This window comes from Lissotriton vulgaris, chromosome 6 (genome assembly GCF_964263255.1).
Source record: "Lissotriton vulgaris chromosome 6, aLisVul1.2, whole genome shotgun sequence".
Lineage (NCBI taxonomy): Eukaryota > Metazoa > Chordata > Amphibia > Caudata > Salamandridae > Lissotriton > Lissotriton vulgaris.
Genome location: NC_141694.1, coordinates 1,480,874,898 through 1,480,895,667, shown reverse-complemented (window position 1 = coordinate 1,480,895,667; position 20,770 = coordinate 1,480,874,898). Strand labels below are relative to the sequence as shown.

The 20,770-nt window shown below is 49.2% G+C and overlaps 1 protein-coding gene across 3 annotated transcripts; it reads left to right on the top strand.

The window, feature by feature from the left end:
• Positions 1 to 6,321: 6,321 nt before the first annotated feature.
• Positions 6,322 to 15,039, top strand: OTX1 (orthodenticle homeobox 1). Of its 3 annotated transcripts, none has more exons than XM_086927626.1 (5): positions 6,322 to 6,355; positions 8,513 to 8,580; positions 8,849 to 9,047; positions 10,596 to 10,747; positions 13,131 to 15,039. In XM_086927626.1, the coding sequence occupies exons 3-5, from the start codon at positions 8,951 to 8,953 to the stop codon at positions 13,854 to 13,856; spliced, it is 975 nt and encodes a 324-aa protein (XP_086783752.1). In that variant the 5' UTR covers positions 6,322 to 6,355; positions 8,513 to 8,580; positions 8,849 to 8,950; the 3' UTR covers positions 13,857 to 15,039. The 3 variants fall into 3 exon arrangements, with proteins under 3 accessions (XP_086783752.1, XP_086783753.1, XP_086783754.1); XM_086927627.1 differs by having other exon boundaries at positions 6,333 to 6,355; positions 8,852 to 9,047; XM_086927628.1 differs by lacking the exon at positions 8,513 to 8,580 and having other exon boundaries at positions 6,333 to 6,355.
• Positions 15,040 to 20,770: the final 5,731 nt, after the last annotated feature.

Here is a 20,770-nt window from a genome sequence, read left to right as displayed (position 1 = left end):
TGAATACAAACATATCCCCGGACAGCATGCCTCCTTCGGGTGTCTAAAACAAGGTGAATGTCCATGAATTCCCGTCATTCCACCTAGGGTGGAGAGTGGAGGGCGAAGCGGGGAAATAAAAGGGAACTCACTGTAAAAACAAATTAAAAACTTCAACGAACGGGAAATGCAAACTATAGCAGGACATTACCAGGAAAGTGCAACCCCGCGCCAGTGCACAGTCGAGAAAGAAAGTGCAAATATTCTCCAGTGCAATGACTAGAAAATGCCCTCTCACAAAAGTGCACGGTCAATAATTTAGAAATGAGGGTCGGGATAATAGAATTCCAAACATTGTGGGCGAGTTAAAATAGTCCCACAACTGTTCACGGCCAGGAAAGTGGAAATGACCCCAGAGCAGTGCGTGTGGAGAAAATCGCTAACTCGAAACGCTGCAAAAGTATGAAATGCAGTGCCCGAGCAGCCTGTGGGCAGGAAAGCACAGGCACGTAACAGTGCAATTGTAGAGCAGTGTGGTGGGCTGGGGAGGTAAAGTTACCGGGCAGTGCTTCGAAGCCGCACTCTGACAGCGGTGGCTGCCATGCTGCGTCCCTGGAAGAACATGGCCGGGAAACTGCTACCACTCAACAACGATTTCATGCGAAAGGCAAACCCCGCGACAATATCTGGCCAAGAAAATACACCCCGGTAGGAGTGCGTGAGCAGGAAAATGCAAACCCTCCGCAGTGTACGGACGGGAAAGCGCAAGCCACCCAGAGTGCAGTGCCACAGCAGTGCGTGCACGCCATGCACAGCATGGCCCAGCTCGAGCAGTGCGCGTGTCCCTGGCATCTGGTGGCAAGGTGCACCGTGGGCTGTCGGTGCTGGCTGGACAATCGGTAAATCGGGGAGCCCCGGTGGACTACAGGGGACACTGAGCTGGCTAGTTACCCAGAGGTAGGTGTCTGGTCAGTACCATGCCGCCGCTGCAGCGGGGGGAGCAGAGATGGCAAACACCGGATGGGTTACACGTCCCTCCAGTATGAATGCGTGAGGTGATCATCTGTAATCCATCTTGGAATAATCCGGTTAAAATGATAACAGGGGACGTTCTCTCGCGCTGCCTTTTCATTTGTTCCTAATGGAAATCGGCTATAAAGTTGTTCATATGCTAAGTGAATTTAACCTCTTCGCTCCCCGGGGTCCTGCGGGGAATTATTAGAGGGCAGTTTTTTTTCTACTAAAGTCGATGGCTCTCCGCTCCATCCCACGGGCGCCTTGGGGTTAAATTGTGCAGTGCGCCTTGAAAGGCCCATCTGAAATTAGCACTTTTCCATTATTAGGGTTATTTGATGGTTAATGCAAACCTGCATTATTTGGAGAGAACATCTGTTTACTTGTGTAGTCACTGGTTTCTTCTATATTGGGGGAGGGGGCTCAGCCGCGAGAGTCGTCACTGTTGCCCAATATGCTCAGGCGGGATGGAAAATGTGGTTTTGAAAGGCTAATTTTCTCTCTTGGCCTTTTAGTGGGGTCCATAATATTTTGCTGGCCCCATCTCTTTTACCAACGTGTGCTCGGTGCGAGGTTGTGCCTACTTTCTACACAACGTCAATGGGCATTTGTGGAAAGAATAACAGCTGCTGACCGAATTTTCACACAGGCACTCGCACACAAGCTTTGGCGCGCACAGGCTCACTCACAAATTGAAAAGATCGCACTACCAAAAGTACAAATATGCACACACACTCATGAAGACACAGAAACACAACCACAGACGCGAACCCAAACCTTGGATCTCGGAAAGATTCATAAGCATTCAGGGCTACAAGCACACATTGGGTTTCTCAGACATGCGCACATGAACATCTGCTAACAAGTGCACGCTCAAGCGCACAGAAGCACACTTTCATAGACACGAACTCACACACGCAAAAGTATACACCAACACGCTTTCTCACTCATCCGTAGAAACAAACACACGTGAACACAATATATTCTCGTACGACACATGAGCAATGGCTCACAGAAAAAATACATATAAACACTGGTTAATAGACACAGCTAAACACACACAACCCCCACCAACACACACATGAATGCCGCCTTACATGTTCACACACTCTAAAAGACAAGCACTATCCGACAGACACGCAGACAAGACACGCATGAAGAGGCGCAGATAAACAGAGGCTCGCATGGAAATAAACAGGCATGCAGTGCGCAGCCGCCCAGGCCGGGGGCCTTCTGTTTACATGAAACAGGCTGGCGCCACACACCAGGCCTTACCTGGTAAAGAACCCCAGTCCCAGGTACCCAGCACCACTCCCATAAGAGGAGCTTACCCCCCTCGCCCGTGGGCATGGCCCGCGGGGGAGGTGGAAGGTGCCAGCCTGGCTGCACGGAAAGGGGTGAGCCGCGTTTTGGGGTTGCATTTGGAGTTGATGTGGGGACAAAGAAAAATAATTCGTCATGTCTCGTAATGTAGGCCACCCGCGTCCTCTATTATTCTAGTCCACTAAAAACACATAGAAGTTCAGATTATCTAAAAAAAAAAAGCCATTTAAACTCAGTGGCAGAAGGTGAATAGGTCCCTACTACTCCCATTGCATTAAAGTGTGCTAGTTTGTAATTGTTTCTTCTCCGTGTGGCATTTTAGAAAGCAACGGGTTATTTGCCTCGTTTGACGGGACTAATAAAAAGTGAAAAAAATAGTATCAGCACCAATTTTCCTACATCCCCAGAAATCGATGTAGAAAGCAATGTGACGGACAGGTGACGGCCCGGCCGAGGCCTGCTGAGGGCAGAGTGGGGGGTCCCGGAAGGCGCGCTCCGGGGTCCTGCATCCCGCAAGTGCTGCTGCATCGCACGCGCCGGCTGGTTCAGAGAAGCATCCCTCTGCAGACCAGCTCCAGATCCTGCGGGACCTCTTCTCTGGACCGTCTCTTGCCCGTGGACGAGCTCTCCTGCTGCCCTCTTGTTCCTGCAGCACGTTTCTTTCTTGTTCCTGCAGCGCCTCGTGCTGCACCCTGTCACTACTGCAATGACGTTCCTGTAGCATCTCTCCTGTTCTTTTGGTGCGTTCCATGTCCCGATCAGGGCCTCTCCTGCTGCATCCACGTAACTTCTCTCATTTATGAAGCACAGTCCCCGCAGTTTCTGTTAACAGCTCAACTTCTGTTCCTGCAGCATCTCTCTTTGTGGTCTGGCACTTTTCTTGTCCCCGCAGTGCCCACGTTCCTGCAGGAATGGTCACGCAGCACATTCCCTATAGCAAGTTTCTCATCCACACCGTGCCTTTCCTGCTGCACTCCAGTCACTGGCGCGTTCATGTCCCCCACAGCATCTCTCGTGGTCCTGAGCACTTTTCCTGTCCCTTCGGTCACATTTCCGCATCGCCTCTCCTGGTCCTGCAGCATCCCTTCTCCTGGTACTGCGTCGCCTCCACATGTCCTGCATCGCCTCCCCTGGTCCCGCATCTTCTCTCTGGTTCTGATTCACTTCTGTCCCCCTTCAGCCATCACTGTCCGTAGCACCTTTCCTGCACCCATACTGCCTCCCTGCAGCCCCTCGCTGCACCGGTCCCCGCTGCTCCCTCCAGACTAAACTTTTCTTTCCGGCTGTCTCCCTCTTGCCTGCTCCTGACTCAGCTCTCCTCTCCCCCTCCTCTGCCTTCCCTTAATCCTGGGTTTTATGGACTTAGGCATTAAGAGAATTCGCCTGCAATTTGGGATTAGACAAAATACTCTTATTACATAAAGGGGGTTAGTGCTACTCGATACCTCCAGAGCTTCAGCCGGGGGCCGAGCACACGAGCTCAGCAGGGCAGCCTCCCTGGCGGGCGTCAGAGCACCTTAGGGTGCATGTGTTCCAGGGGCGCAGGCACCCCGAAGTCCCCGCCCTGAACTTTTGGCTTCCCGGGGGACCAGACCGTTCCAGTTGCCTTTTTTTTGCGTACCATGAAAAACGTTTCGGCATATTTTGCAAAAAAGGAAGAGATTGACTACTGAAGGACATGTTCCAAAATAATTATTTTGGGCCGCGATTTCAAAGTGCTGTTTGTGGTCTTTGTTCTCCATTTTTTGTGAATGAGCTTACTTACGTGCCTTTGTTCTTTGTAGGAGTATGGGGAAAGTGCCCGTGTGGATGACTTTTTGTGGACTACAGAAGTCTCCTCTAAACCCTCCCAAGCCCCCTCCCACTCGTTCTTTCATGAGCTCTGCCCCCTTCACCGAGCACAAAAAAATGTAATTTTGTGCGTCTGGCGGTCACTTTCTTTGAACATTAGCTCGCTTTCAGCTCCAACTTCAATTAGGAGGGAGTTTGATTCGGCATTCAACAAAAGGCCCGAGCTGAGCCTGGTGAGAGGGCCCTGGCAGAGTGGGGCCTGGTACCGAGCCCGGCAGGTACGGGGGCTCTGGGAGGGCAGCAGGGCCTGCCTGGAAGGCCCTCGGCGCCTTCTGAGATGTTTGTGCTGGGAAAACTGGCAGGGGGGCGCCTTGCAACCCGGGTGGAAGAAAACAACATACTTAGCACCTTGATTCTACTCTTAAAGGCAATTGTGACGGAAAGTCAAAAACACGTGGTCTTCAGGGGAATTATTTGATGAACCGATGTATAAGCAAGATTTAGAAACTCTGCCATTTTTGGCCAGGCTTGTCTACCACGAACGGTAAGGGGAATACCCACATATTTCCCTGCACTACAACACATATCATTGTGAAACCTTTAATATTAATTAGAATGGAAACTTTCCAAAACGGTAGATTCGTCATTGGTGAAGATTTCAAGTTTGCAAAATTAGAACACCTTTTACAGCCAATTCTGTGGAGGTTAAACAAACATACATAGGTGTAGTTTTCTTAAAAAAAGGGACGTTTTAAGTATACCAGAATTTTATTTTTACATTTAAATAAAAAAAATGCGTCAATGTGATTTGTTTAAAGAACTAGTGTTTATTGATGAAAGTTGTGAAACAAGATGTAATTGCTGACAAGTTATGTGGACTGTGTTACAAACTCCTGATCCGACGTACATTTGGGGTGTGTGAACATCTACAATTTAAAACTGTGAATTTCTCTCAGAAACACGCTGTCCTTTGGGCGATAGGCAGCGTAAATCACTAGCAGAGGTGACTGGGCATGAAGGGGGCAGACAGTAGGTCAACATCTGGTAGCTCCAACGTTCATTAAACATACATCACAATTGCAGGTGCAAGAAGATTGAGATGTGTCCAGTCACATAATGTTTGATCATATGCCAAAGCTGGGATTCGAATGCAGGTCTCGAAGTTAGCCACGTCGCCCCCTGATATACAAGTAATCTGTCGTTTAAAATAGTTCACATATGTGACGGAGCAGGAAAGATCAGAAGACGGCTCCAGTACCAGCGGCTCTTTCGTCAACCACCGGCTACAATTGTGCATATATAAAATTGCTTTTTATTTTCTTCTCACAGATCAGTATGAAAAAACGGTACTTAAAAAGAAAAAGTCCCAAAATTCTGTACTTTTTCCGAATTTTGCAGAGTTTTATAGTTGTGTTTTGACATAAAAAGCTGGCGTTTTTGAGGAGGCGAGTGTCGGGGCTGGAGGTTGTGCTTGTGCGGGGCGACTGCGAAGGCCTCGCTCGATGGAGCTCTGTGCCCTTCCCAGGTGGCGCCTCGAAGCTCGCGGAGCAAAATCCCCGCACCTGACGCATCTTGTTTACCTTTTAAAAGGAGGGGGGAGGGGGGGGGGCACCTCTGCGGCCACAGCGCTCGGCCTGTCAGAGTTGTGGTCCGCGGCGATTTACTGCCGGGAATATCCCGGGGTTCCTCGTGAGGAGCCCGCGCTCCGGGACGGGTACAGTTAGGCTACGCGGAACCTAGGTCCCCAAGTTGTTTATAAAGCGGCGGTTCACGGCACACTTTATTTAAATCTAGGTGGCGCGGAAGACTCCGAGGAGGAGCGAGACTGTCTGGCGCTGAACCGTCCTCGCGTGAACTTTTTCCAAGTATGCGCTACTAGAGCAAATAAAGTTTCTGCTTTCAGTAAAGGGCTGAAGCGGGGACGCGCGGGGCCCCGAGTGGGGACCGCGGCGGCTAGTGTGAATCCGCGCGGGCCACGGGTCGGCAGCCGCCGCTGGGCACCGGCACCAGGACTGCTCCCGCCACGCGCAGCCACCAGAGGGCGGGGAGAGGCGATCGGTCTTCATTGGCCGAAGCGATGTCACTCAAAATGGGAAGCGGCGCCGGGTTGGCTGGCAGGAGGCGTGACGCACGGGCCTGGCGCGCACACACGGCGGGAGGGGCGGGGCCTGGGGAAGGTGATCAATCTTCATCAGTCCGAGGCTGGCAATCACCCTCAGCGCCGGCCGCCGAGCAACACCGACCGCAGGTAACGCGAAGCCGACGGCGTCAGCAGCGGCGCCCCCGCCCCCTGGCTCATCTCTGAGCGCAGGGGGCAGGGCCGCGTGTCTGTGCTGGGGGAGGGCTCCGCGGCGGCAGCAGCTGCTGCACCGACCCAACTCTCGCTTCTGCGCCTTACTTTCCTAAGCTGCCCCGACCGTACTTCCGCGGTGCACAACTTGCACCGCACTTACCAGCTGCTCTGTTTTGAGGGTGTATGAAGTTATTTACTTTTGCTAGCTGTATCGACTTATGTTTTCTCTCGATTCAGTTAAAAAAACACATCTCCTCTTGGCAGAGCTGTTGCAAAGTTCGGTTTTACGCTTTTTTCTTCTTTAAATGCACCTATTTTGCGCAGAGAGCCGGAGCACCCCCCCTTTCAAGTGCGCCCAATGCTGCCACCCTTTTCCATCTCTGTAGACTGCCCCCACCCATCGTGTAGAAAGTGTAGTTCCTTGCTTTGGACTTAGTTGTGTTTCACTTGTGAGCGGTGTTGTTGTGCTGCTCTCGGATCCTCTGACGTGCGCCTGCAGGTGGGGTGGTGCGGGTGTGAATCCTGCCTCCTCCTGTCGCCAGGCGATGTGACTGTTAAGTTGTCAGACTGGTTCTCTCCCTTCTGGGCGAGTGAACATCGAGAGCACGAAATAACTTAAAATGTAATTATCAGGGGGTCCCGACTCCCGAATTTTAGAATTGAAAGTATTATCTTTACGCGGCCTGCGCACTTTAGGGGGCAAAACTAAAGGAATTGATGTTGACGTGGTGTTAGCAAATGATGAGCAGTGTATGAGACTTCTAAAATTCGTGCACTGTCCCATCTTGAGTTGTTTAATTGTTGGCCTAATATATGGCCTTGATCTGGAGTATTTATTATAAAACCTTGATAATAACTACCGTGCGAGTATGGCCTCGATCTGGAGTATTTAATAAAAAACCTTAATAATAACTACCGTGTGAGGACGTCTACTCTCCTGGGAGGCCCGGCCCTGGCAGGAGCAGAGGGGGCGGTTGTCCGCTTTTGATGGAGGTGAGTGGGTTCAGCTGGTAATTGGAGGGGCGGTTTTCTTTCTCTTTCGGAGGGGTGAATGTTTTGTTGCTGATAAGGCCGCTGCCCCCTCCCGTGCGCTGGCCCGCGGGGTAATTAGGCCTAGCCGCATTCTCTAGACTCCCGACCTGCTTTTACGTCCCCACACCTTCTTTCCTAAATACAATCTATATTTTCCATCGGTAGTGCTTTTGTCGTGATGGGATAAGTAATGCATTGTTTCCTTTTCCTATGCACTCGTAGCAGGAAAACGGCGTTTTTGGTAAACATAGGTAATTGGGGCATTTGCATTAAAGCAGCTCGTGTAATTAGAACCTGCCAGTGTGTGTTTATTTCCACACCATGGCCTTTTCATATTCTGATTGCAACGTTTACAGCCATTAGAAGGGATTCCATGGTGTAGAGTGCAACAAGTTGTCAAAGACCAGGCCTGGAATTACGTTTTTTTTTGTGTGTGGACTCTGTCCTTATAAAAAATTACTGAACCTATACACAATGTTACTTTATTTTAAAGAAAGCAGGCTTGGGGTCAAGGTGTACCTCTTTCATATTTACGAGTTAACTTTTGTAAACGACAGCTTTGCCTCTTGGCATCAGTAATATGTATTACGTTAGCCTCTAAAATATACATTTAAAATTAGGTGTACCTGTGTTACACGTATCTTTCGAATGCCTGGTGAAGTGGAGTGTGCTATTCAAATTCTACGTCCGTCTCAAGCGTTGTAATTTATTAAGCCGAGACTTACCTTTTTAAAATTGCATTGGAATCTTCAAGTGTTTCCGGCCTATCTACAAAATACCTGGAATTCGGATTTTTTTTGTATCCATGTAAGGTTTTAAAACCAAACTACTACATGCAGTGATACTCGGACATAAACTAGCCGTCTCTGGAATATCGCTCAGTGCAAACAAATGGCTTAAAGGTAAATAAGTGGCGTGTCCGGGGTTTTGAAAGGAAAGAACTCTTTATACAAAACCTTGCTTTTATGCGTCCAGTCCACCTCTTCATAAAATATCATAATTAAAGCCGCAGTCCGTGGGTTTAACTTTGTTTTATTGATTTCCAGTCTAAATTTCTAATGTCTGTTTTTCGACCTGCAGGGCGGACAGCATTCCCGCTTAACCCTCGTTGGACCCTGCGTTTATCGATGCTCCCCAAAAACATTTAAGTGAGTTTGCTCTTATTGGAGTTGGAAAACGTGAATTGCAACTTTAGCATCTAATAATAAAGCCAGCCTTTTAGAAACTGCTGATGTGAGCCTTGTAGACCACATTCCAACTGCATGTTTTAGTTGTATTGATACCTTTAGTGCATTTATTTGACCGAGGCGGTGTGTGAAACGGACGCGTGATCCTTGAGTGTTCTCAAACATGTCATTTAATAGCTCTGACAATAGTATACACTTTTCAATAAACTGTTTTCGCTTCTTTTTCCAGCAGGGTTTGTCAGACGTTGTGACGCGCCAGAGAGAAGAGCCTCGTCTGTCCGGGCCCTTTCTTTTCGGGTGCGGACCGGCCGGCACCATTCAGGGGTTTAGCATGATGTCCTATCTCAAACAGCCCCCCTACGGCATGAGCGGCCTGGGGCTGAGCGGAGCCGGCATGGACCTGCTGCACCCCTCGGTGGGGTATCCGGGTAAGGGGGTGCGCGCTGGCATGCTGCCGAGAGATCTCACGGTTACATAACCAACCCCTATTTAGTACCTTAAACCAATAGATGGTTTATTTATAAAACAGCGCGAGTAAGACTATTAACACATTGTGGGTGTCCCTGTGCGGTGGGGCCTTTGAAGCCCGAGTGCCCAACTTTTACCGCAATTAACCCTAGTGCAAATCAGTGGTCCTGCACATAGTATGCGGGCGCTGTTCGGTGAGCCCGCGGAAGTAGTGTCAGGGCACTTTTTTTGTTTTGTTTTTCCAAGCCCATTGCCCAGGTGTGTGGGTTTCCTTTCCTCAAGTCCTACTGAACCCACCAATGAGCAAGTGTTGCAGTTTGCTGCAAATGTGTATATAGCTGTTTACAAATGGCTACATTTGTTCCCTTCACTCCTGAACACTTGTTTCTATTTTGGGTCGGGAAGGGAAGTTCTGGGATGGGGCAGATATCGAACATTCAAACAAAAAACATGTTCTGGAGTGCCAAGGGTCATAAGACCCGCTCTTTTCTGCCATTTTTTTACATTGTCTACTTTTGAAAATCTGTACGATTAACGTATTTAGTTGAAAATAAGCTTTAACTGATTTTTGACCAACATCAAATGGCAGAAAGTGACAGTTAAGCATAATAGTTGTGATAAAACGGGAGGGCAGTGCCCGGGGCAGTGACACTATCTTTAGCCTTTACTCTATATATGCTGAGAGATGCTTCCCTGCACTGTCGGCGCCTATGAGGTCGTGCTGTATGTACGTGGTAGTGCTGGGTAGTGCGCATGGTGCCCGCTGAATCTTGGGTGGTAGATGTTGAAATTAAAACTGTTGTCTTTCACCTGGTGATGCTTGTGGCTTTGTCATGCTGTCGTTTGTGTGTGCGCGAGGCCTAGTGTGCATGGTTCGTCTTGTTAGTATTCATACTAGTTTGGCTGTGTGCCTGGAGTCCACTGCTGCATACTTTTCTACTTATTGGTGCTGTTGCTGCGTGTACGAGGGGTACTGATGTATGTATAGTGTGACTCGCTATTTATTCCGGTGTTTGCATGTGGCCTGGTGCTGTGTGTGGGTGCGCCTGGCTGCTATTCGTGACGGTGCTTGTATGTTGCCCGGTTGAGTTTGTGGTAGTTTACTCTTCTTGCTGTTTGTGTGTGGGTGCGCCTGGCTGTCATGTGGCCCGGTGGTGTGCGTGGTGTTTTGCTCTCCTTGATGTGTGTGGGTGCGCCTGGCTGCTATTCGTGACGCTGGTTGCATGTGGCCCGGTGGAGTGTGGTGTTTTGCTCTTATCGATGTCGCTGCGTCTGGCTTCTATTTATGCCGGTGTTTGTATATTGCCCGGTTGAGTTTGTGGTGGTTTACTCTTCTTGATGTGTGTGGGTGCGCCTGTATACTATTTATGCCGGTGGTGTGTGTGGTGTTTTGCTCTCCTTGATGTGTGTGGGTGCGCCTAGCTGTGTTTGTATGGGCCCGGTGGTGTTTTGCGCTTACTGATACTATTGCCTGTGACCCCTGGCTGAAGCTGTCTCTCTCCTCACAGCCACCCCCCGGAAGCAGCGCCGGGAGCGCACCACTTTCACCCGCTCGCAGCTGGACGTGCTGGAGGCGCTGTTTGCCAAGACCCGCTACCCGGACATCTTCATGCGGGAAGAGGTGGCCCTGAAGATCAACCTGCCCGAGAGCCGAGTGCAGGTGCTGCCTGGCGCCTTTCTACCGCTGCTGCTGCGCGGCTCGCTGCCCCGTGTGCCTCAGTGCGCCCACACTCTACCTGTTCGCACCTCCTTTTACCTGGCTGCAGCCGCCCGCAGTACTTTATGCACTAACTCTCTCTGTGCCCGCCCAAACTTTGCCGATTACTCTTTATACTTTGAAGGACTTGTTGCAAGACATACACCCCACGGTCTTCTCTCAGACACTGTTTCACCAACCCCCTCAAACCCAACTAACAGTTTCACCAACCCCTGTTTGTCAATGCCCCATTCACCTCGCTCTTCCCAGTCTGCCTTGATGTCTGGATAGAGCCTTCTCCTGCACACACGAGCTGGCAGACCCCCGACTTGAGCACCTGTTACACACACTGCTGCATACCCACGACCCCCCAACCCCCCCCCCCCCCCCCCCCCCCCACAGTGCCACAGCACTCCCACCTGTGAAGAGAACGAGGCCCTGGTCACTTCTCGCCCTCTTCCTATCTACACGCTCGCCCTGTTTTCTTGCACTGTTATTGTGCCAGTGAAGTGTGGTGAATACACACCTGCTATACAGTGGGAGCCACAGTTTGGCTACTAGGCGCCTATGTTTTTTTTTTTTTTGGTGCCTGTCCACATATTATTGCGGCTAAAAGCGCAAACATGTTTAAAGTGGTCACGAGTCAAGTTTATTTATAGAGGACATAAATTAATAATATACCTTCATTCCTCTGTCCATACTTGTCAAGGCGCCATGAAAGCCGTATTAAAAGTACTTTATAGGTCAACTGACCAGGAAGGGAGTGCCGCGCTCTGCGGGTTGAATAGCAACCTGGCACCTTAGAGGGGTGACGTATTAATGGACATGACGCACCGCCCAACGTTCCCATCAAAACAGACCAACTAACGCATTGCGAATTCTAATCGGCTAATACATATACACACACGTAAATCCCGTTCTCCCTTGATATTTTTTCTGATGTAGGTAGCAAAATAAAAAGAATTGGATAGCAAAATAAATTTTCTACGATTCCATACAGGCTTCTATCAGGAGAAATCTAGTTAGTGCGTTTTTTTTGTCTGCAAATGTCCTTGACAGGATTTTCATCTAAACAAATTTATAAACAAATATTCCGATAACGTTCTTCGTTTTACACTCTTATGTTAAATATCGTTATGACATTTAACCCAAAATAAATATAGGAATTGACTTTCACAACAAATACTCCAGTTAACGTGCTTTGAACAGTTCGGTTTGGGTTAGAGGCCCAGACCGAGCAGCAATTATTCGGACACAGCGGAATATTTTAAAACTGGGTCTTAAAGAACTACGGTTACTTATTATTTTCTATTCTGGAAGTGTGTGTATATATACATTTATTTTACAAAGTGTAGTTTTGTTTTACTGAGTAGAAAACGAGGCCTTGAAATAGTTTTCTAGAAAATACCTCAAACAAATTTAAAAAATGTATTATGCTTTATCTGTTTTTTTGCAGCCCCTCACCCCCTTCTTTCTCCGCCATATGTTAACTGAAAATTAGTTTTACTACATTCGATCCAATTGTTAAAGCGCAATGCTTATTCTCAGAAGTCAGTTGTAGGGACAAGGAGATCGCTATATCCCGGTATCCGACTGAAGTAGTATAGTATTGATTTTTAAAATTGTAATGAAATGACCTTTATCATTCAGGGCCGATTGTGAAGATGTTAGAGTGCATCCAGTAATATGCAAGTGTTGTAAAAAAAAAAAACACTCGAAAGGCATAATGTTCGCTAACCCAACACTTTATGCATTTAGAACCATGTACAATTCTTATTGGACCCTGTGGGTGTGTGAACTTAAACCGATGCACAGAAGTCGTCTTCCCACTTTACCCAGCAGAACCTGTTCGGCGTTAAGCAGAAAGCAGATTCCACATGTCCTCCCAAAGTTTAACGAACCATTGGTTTTGTAAAATGTTGCTCTCTACAGAGTTCGATTATACATCCCGCTCACCCAGGCCCGCAGTGTTAAAAACACGCAGGTCTCACTGTGTGTGGGTGCTGGGCCTGTGCTAATCTTACCATTGGGTAAACTAGTTTGTACTTGGGTGCGCAGCTAAGGTGATTGGGCGTCATCTCCGGCTGACCTGCCAATAGTCTTGACTTTCGCCGGGAGCGGCCATCTTCTGTGCGCTAGGCGGGCGCCATCTTGAAGGGTGCTGCTCTGTTTATGTTGACACTTAAGCAGGCCTCGGGACAGTGTCCCGTCTGAATGGCATCTTCTCCAGAGCAGTGAAAATGTATACACTGTCCCAGAGTGAATAAATGGGGTATCTTGCAGCGTTTGAGAGATGTTCCAGAATGCTTCGTCCTTGCCTGACCCCTGTGTTTTGTGTCCCCTCCAGGTCTGGTTCAAGAACCGCAGGGCCAAGTGCCGACAGCAGCAACAACAGAACGGCGGCGGCGCCAAGAGCCGCCCGGCCAAGAAGAAGGCCTCGCCGGCGCGGGAGAGCTCGGGCTCGGAGAGCAGCGGCCAGTACACCCCGCCGGCCGCCGCCAGCTCCGCCTCGTCGTCCTCCTCGAGCTCCAGCGCCTCCAACAACACACACCCGGCCCTCGGCAACCCGGCCCTGGCGCCCCTCGGAGGCAGCAGCAACCCTCCGACCTCCTCGTCGTCCATCTGGAGCCCGGCCTCCATCTCCCCAGGCTCGGCGGCCCCGGAACAGGGGGGTTCATGCATGCAGCGCTCGGGCTCCGCTGCAGCCTCCTACCCCATGTCCTATGGCCAAGCACCCGGCTACAGCCAGGCCTACCCTCCGGCCGCCTCGCCTTACTTCGGAGGGGTGGATTGCAGCTCCTACCTGGCCCCCATGCACTCGCACCACCACCAGCTCAGCCCGATGGCGCCTGCCTCCATGCCGGCCCACCACCACCATCACCACCTCAGCCAGTCCTCCAGCCACCATCACCACCACCATCACCAGGGCTACAGCTCGGGACTGCCCTTCAACTCCCCAGACTGCCTGGATTACAAGGAGCAGAGCGCGGCTTCCTCCTGGAAACTCAACTTCAACTCTCCAGACTGCCTGGACTACAAGGACCAGGCCTCCTGGAGGTTTCAGGTCTTGTAGGGAGCCATGGACTCTTGTTTTTTCTTCTCATGGGCAATTGGCTTCTGTGTCGTTGAGGTTCTCAAGAAAAACGGAGGAATTTCAACCAATGTGGATGATTACTATAAAAACAACTTTTTTTTGCACATGCTTCAATGTGGATATTGTTAACTTCTTCACTTTCCAGAGTCTGGGCGGCTATCAACTTTCAACAATGCTCGTTGAGTCCATCTTTCTCGAAGCTGTGTACTACCTGCAATTACATTTTTCAGATGACTATTTATTCGACATGAGGTATTAGGGGTATGGACTGTGGTGCTTACCAAAAGGACTGCCTCCTGTGTCTTTATTTTTAAAGGAATCCGAATGTATGGCACATGAACACCCCTTTGGTTTTCTTTGCCAGGTCACTTGCCCAGGTTCTGCCCAAAATGCTCTTTGATCATGCAACTTAAATCAATATATATATATATGTGGAGAAGAGGTGAATGTCACTTGGGCTTTTCATCCTGCATAAAACTTGTATAGATAAACTTTCAATTATGAAGCTATATGATGTTGTACTCTTGCTGCCCGAAGCAGCTGGAAGTTTGTAAATAATTTAGGCCCGTTCCAGGGGCCACTATTTTAGTTGATTTTATCGGGTGCATACTTTTAAAGATTATGGTCTGCTCTTTAAATCCAGGAAATCGGCGAAATCCCTCTCCTTGTACCGAAACCAAAAGTTATCTAATCTTGTAATCTTACAAGGTTTAAAACTCCGATTTGTATTTATTACTTATTACAAAGAAAGCAAGTTCTATTGGAACAAGTTAAAATATGAACAAGTCTAAAGGAGGCTGTATAGCACTCGAGGGGGGAGGTGTCTTCTCATTTAAGCAAATAGGACCAAGCTTTATGTTAAAGGGTACTCGGGACTGTTGTTGAATTCAGTTGATTAAAAGGCCGGTTCGTGTGTTGGAGGTGGGGTTGCAGGTTCCCTATGTCCTGTATTTTTTCGAAGCCACCTGTCTAGTGTTTGAGCTGCTTCTCCTCCTCACCGGACTGGAGTCCAAGAGCACTTGCTGCTGGTCCGGGCTGGCCATCGGCCCTCTTTAAGGGGACGGAGAGGGCAAGGATGTGTTTTATAAAACCATGGCCGCCTCCACAATGACGTGTAAGGCAACCCCCTATTTACATACCCATATAATAAAAGGCAATCTATTAAACCAGCTGCTGTGTCTGCAACGTCATTTCAATGAGTAGTAACAACATGGCACTGTCGTGTCTATTGCTTTCTGGTGTGCTGTGAGAAACCATGCACTCTGTTCTCGAATACAATAACTTCCGTGGACGAACTAAATAAAATGTACGTATGTGAGGGGTAGCATACACTTCCAGAGCCCTGCATACCCTTTTATGTTTCACGCTGTGGGCGACTCTTCCTTACGGATGTCAGTTTTAGCGCTGTGAGGGCTTTTATTAATTTAAATTCAGGCGCATCCATATTTTTACATGCTCTATTTTACGAGCCCCACAGAAAAAATATTTTTTTTTACCCTAGAAAAGTGAAGAATTTGTTTTTGTATCAATATTCATTGCCTGCAACTGCTAGAATTTTTCACACGCTTGTAAACTCACCCTAAACGTTAGATTTTAAAATATTAATTTGAAGTGCACTTTACCAAGTAACCTCATAACTCGCAAAGATATGGGTAGCAAAGAGCTCGCACAGTGCAGTTCGTTCAGCTGTTTTGTAACTGAACAATTCTTGCCCCCTTTTGTTAAAAAAAAAAAAGTTTAGAATACAGTTATCTCCCACCGTCTTTAACTGAGTTCTTGCACTGCCTTACTTCTGGGGCACTTTAAAATAGAATTAATGGATGACTCCCAGGGTAGAAACTATAATCATTTTGCCTTCTGGTTTGATGAGCAATCTTTGCAGAGATGGCGTACTTACTCCTGCCTAGCGCCAGGATGTGACATGTCTGGGAGCAGTATCTCGAATTACTGGTTCGATTCCCTCTGTTCCAACCCAGCCTCACCTCCTTCGGAGGGCCCAACAAGTAGGGTCGAGTTTGACATAGTAAGGGGCCTTGTAAAGCTCCAGTACGCTTTATAGAAATATAATCTTCGCAGGGCCTGATACACTTTCTCTGACTGTCGCAACTATTCACCCATTTATCTACGCCCGCTGCATACTTCCTGTAAGACAACTGGAGTTCAGTTCTCGAGTGAATGCTGGGCTCACATTGGCAGGTGATCTTCCTCTTAGACGCTCCTTTGTTCTGTAAACCATCCCAGAGCACCGTGATGCACAATAAGCACAGGCTCCAAATCCTTGTGTACACACCGTCATACAGAGCTTTCATTCGGGCCCAGCGCTCAGATAAACATAGCGCCTCACAGCCCGCTGTAGTTGTATACGACATTCCGGGCGGCAAGCACAGTACGCAGCATGCTCTCAATCGGTCTTTTACAGAGAACACCGAAAACCTGATTTTTATCTTAAGTTGGGGTTCGCCTCAACCCTGAGCCACGTCTAAAAGTATGTTGGTGATTGGCCGTTTAAAACAGGGACAGAGCACATGCAATTATTTGACCTTAAAAGGGGGAGTGCTGGCACTTTTCGGCAGGTTTGCAGTACTTCGGGTAGTGGGGCTATCGGCGCTTCTCAAGAGTAACAGGAAAGAGGTGCTCTAGGGTAGCAGGTACCTGCACTTTATATTTGCATATCTAGCGCTGGCTCCGACCCTCCTTTTGTCCTCCGAGAAGTTGCTGAAAGAAGCCACGGGTGCTATGTAAACCCAAAACTGCCCAGGACTGCCCACTGTGGGTAAACGTATGTTTGAGGGTTTTTTCGTGTCTGGGAAAAGTGCGTAACGCCGAACCATAGTGATTTCCCGGTTATTGCGCCGGCGGAGGGCGCGAGCGTTCAGGAATATGCAGGGGGTGGACGTGTCCAAGGCTGCTTCACCCCTGCATGGGGGATGGACTGGCCCCTGGGCTATCTTGAGGCCTTGATAATCCTAGTGAGTGAGACTTCGAGGCTAGAGTGGCGGGCCTGAGGCAAACAAGAGGCCAGTGTCTTGCATGAGCACCCGGGCGCACCCCAGTAATGTGCTGTATGCTCCATACAAGCACCAGGCCTGTACGCTGCAAATGCGCCTTTTAGGCATGTGTACCACACCCCCAGTGTGCCCCCCTCGCACGCTGGTACCAGGGCAGCCCGCTGCCCTCCACCCCTTTCAGTACACGTTGCGACTCATGCAAGATCAACTTGTGTCCAGGAAATAATTTCAAGTAAAGTTTACAAAAAGTTATGCTTCCTGCCTCTCTGAGTTTGTGTATTTGTTTTTTAATGTAGTCGGCTTGATTGACGTGTTTGCGGTTCAGACACCAACACACCCTAGTCACGCAGCAAACAAGCGCCAGCAGCAGGGCCTGCTGGGAAGCGATGTGCCAACTGCGGGCAGTAAAAGAGTCGAGGCGCTTCTCCTCTCGTGCTTCAGCGGGTATCCAGCAGGCCCCCTGTCCTGCTGCAGCACCCCAGCCTGAGTTCGCTCGGCGCTGGAGTGAGGTGCACCGCTTCTGCCCAAAACTCACAAACTCCTCGTCTAATCACCGCATGGACATGTTGTACCGTCTTCACCCCACACCACCGCTTCCCGCCGCACGCGTCCGCCTTCTCCACAGCCACATTGCAGCACATTTCCCACTTTTTCTTTGTAGCCCTGTTGCTTCCCACTGCACATCTTCCTACCTCCTCCGCTGCAGCACGCGTACCACCGGCACTGCACCGCATCTTCTACCACGCGTCCCACCTCCTTCACTGCAGCACACCTGCTGCTGCCAACACTGCACCGCTTCCTGCAGCACGCGTCCCACCTTCACTGCTACACACCTGCTACCAGCACTGCAGCACGCGTCCCACCTCCACTGCTGCAGCACGCCTGTCACCTCCAATTCACCGGTTTCTGCAGCAGGCATACCACCTTCATCACTAATACTGCACTGCTCCCTGCAGCTCTTACCGCACATCCTTCACTGTAGTTTCCTGCAGCGCGCATACCACCTTCATCACTAACACTGCACTACTCGCTGCGGCACGTACCGCACATCCTTCACTGTAGTTTCCTGCAGCACGCATACCACCTTCATCACTAATACTGTGCCGCACATCCTTCACTGTAGTTTCCTGCAGCACGCATACTACCTTCATCACAGAAACACTGCATTGCTTCCTGCAGCACGACCCCAATCTCCTTGCAACTAGGGCCGTGCCGCGCCACATAGCACGGCCTATTTGGAATAAATAAACTGCACGTTGTCACACTCTTTTGGGTGCTTTGTTGCTGCATCAATGCATTAAAGGCCCGCTAATAAAAGCGGCCCGGGAGCCTCACGCGCATCGTCGACGCCCCCACGGTTGGCCCATGGAAGCGCCCGTTGCTCTCAATTGTGACTAAAGAGACGCTTCAGGGGGAGAGGAGGGCGCCGGTGGTAGGAAGACGCCTCTGGACGGTTGGTCCTGGAGGAACCCGTCTGTGAGGGCATCCGTGTGAGACCCCCTCGGATGGCCGTCCGAGGAGAACGCGCTTTATTGCCTCAGAATAATACTCCTCCGCGCGCCTGGGTCCCGGAGACGCCTCGAGCTCCCCTTCAGCGGAACCTGAGCGCGTGCGGCGCGGCTTCTGAGCGCGTCAGCGTTCTCCGACCAATGGCGAACCCTGTTTGCGCTGGGTCAGAGTTCGAGTTCCGTAGAATTTACCGCATTAGGAAGTGGTCACCCGCCTTTAGACATTTCGGATGGTGAAACTTCCTGCAATTATATAGGGAAAACGTCCGGGTATTTACTGTGACTTGCGGATAAATCTGCATCTTGTTCACATCTCTCTCTATATATATATATATATATATATATATATATATATATATATATATATATATATATATATATATATATAATAGAGTATGGATCTTTGAGACCTACTCCATTCGGGAAACCCAATGATCGAATTACGGCATGGGTAATTGGTGGATTTGACTGCGACAGTCCTGAGTAAGACCAAAGTGACCTTGAGGCACAAGGAAAGCGGTCGAAACATGTTGACTCGAGCAGTGGTAGGAGGGAAGTCTTGAGGAACCTCATTTTCTCATAAAGACATTTTTCCCCATTCTCTTTCATTTTTAATCCTGATAAGGGTACCACAATTGGGTCTAATAAATTTTCTATTGGCACCCCTAATCAGTTTTAACTTATATTCTTATTGCACTATTTTTCGTCGCACTCGCATCAGATCCACAAGGTGTTCTTTTGCACATTGTATCACTCATGTATGTTGTACGTACTGATTGTGTTGTACGTGTTACGTGAAATTTATTATTTTTTCCCCTCCCTAATGCTCCGCCCTGGATGTGGCTACACCAGGGCGTTTGTAGCAGGCCCTATGATGAAGCAGGTCACATACTTCGGTATGTGAGTGAGGGCAGTTTTTCCTAATTTGGGAATTTCCCTTTGAGTGTGTGCACTCCACATACCCCTCTTGTTTGTGATTACAGTTGCCTTAGGGGTTCTGGGGTATGGGAGTATAAATTATTTTGGTCCTCTCCCCTTTTGTGTGTGGATGTGTTTAGACTGCACTTGAACTCGTACTCCCTCAGAGGTGAGTCCGGACTGCCCCACCAACCAAAGTGTGCTGTTGAGTCAATGTGTATGGGCCCAATTCACTCAAAGCACACTGCACTGAATATCCGTTTACACTGTAGAAAACATCTGGTTATACTGCAGGGAAGCTCAGTGCACACTGTAGAAAAGTTCTGTTCATACTGCAGGGGAGCTAGGTACACACTAGAGAATAGCTGTACACACTTCAGTGCGCACTGTAGAGAATATCCGTTCACGCTGCAGTGTAGTCAGTGTACATTGTAGAGAAAATCTAGTTATACTGCAGTGGAGATCAATGCACTCTGCACTAAATATCCGTTTACACTGCAGCGAAGCTGTGTGCACACTAGAAAAAATTGCGTTCTTACTGCAGTGGAACTCAATGCACACTGTAGAGAATAGCCGTTTACACTGCAGTGGAGCTTAATACACACTGCAGAGAATTTCCGTTCACACTGCAGTGGAGCGCAATGCGCACTGTAGGGCATATCTGTTACTATAGTGTAGCACAGTGTACACTGTAGAGAAAGTAGCTGTTTCTACTACAGAGGAGATCAATGCACACTGTACAGAATATCTGTTTATCTTGCAGTGGAGCTCAGTGCACACTGTATAGAATATCTGTTCGCACTACCCTGGAGCTCAGTGCAGACAGTAGAGAATATCCCTTCATACTGCAGTGGAGCTCAGTGCACACTTCCAATTAGATCTGCTTATAGTGCAGTCCAGCGTCATGCACACTATAATAGACAGCCGTTTATACTGCAGTTGAGATCAATGCACACCGTAGAGACTAGCCGTTCAAACTGCAGTGATCACTGCACACTACAAAACAGCCGCTTACACTGCAGTGGACGTCAGTGCACTCTGTAAAGAAGCGCATAGACTACTAACGGGCGCAATGCACCCTGTAGAGATGTGCCCAGACTCCACCGGAGGTCAGTGCACAGCTGCTGTGTTCGTACGCACGCGGAGGGGGGGGGGCTGGGCAGCCCATGTGAAGAGGGTGGGGGCTCTTGATGCAGGCACTGTGTAAGCCATGTTACACCGCAGGGTGGCCCAAGGACCACGTTGAACTCTGGCCCTCCACATCTGTATGGTCCGCACCGCACGAGTTCGAGTCCCGCCAAGGCCACCTCAGCTCTTCATCCTTTAGGGCTCGGCCAATTGAGTAGCATCACCTTAGAAACTGGCGCCACCTCCCATTCACAGCGCCTCCAGACGGTGGTAGGAAAAACAAGTTGTTACGAACAGTTGTTTGTGTGTTGTGGGTTAACAAGCAGACCAC

Bases quoted from the DNA above. Each gene is read 5' to 3' on its own strand.
- OTX1 (XM_086927626.1), top strand. From the start codon at position 8,951: ATGATGTCCTATCTCAAACAGCCCCCCTACGGCATGAGCGGCCTGGGG. The intron at 9,048-10,595 runs GTAAGGGGGTGC...CTCTCCTCACAG, and splicing joins CCCCTCGGTGGGGTATCCGG to CCACCCCCCGGAAGCAGCGC. The intron at 10,748-13,130 runs GTGCTGCCTGGC...TGTCCCCTCCAG, and splicing joins TGCCCGAGAGCCGAGTGCAG to GTCTGGTTCAAGAACCGCAG.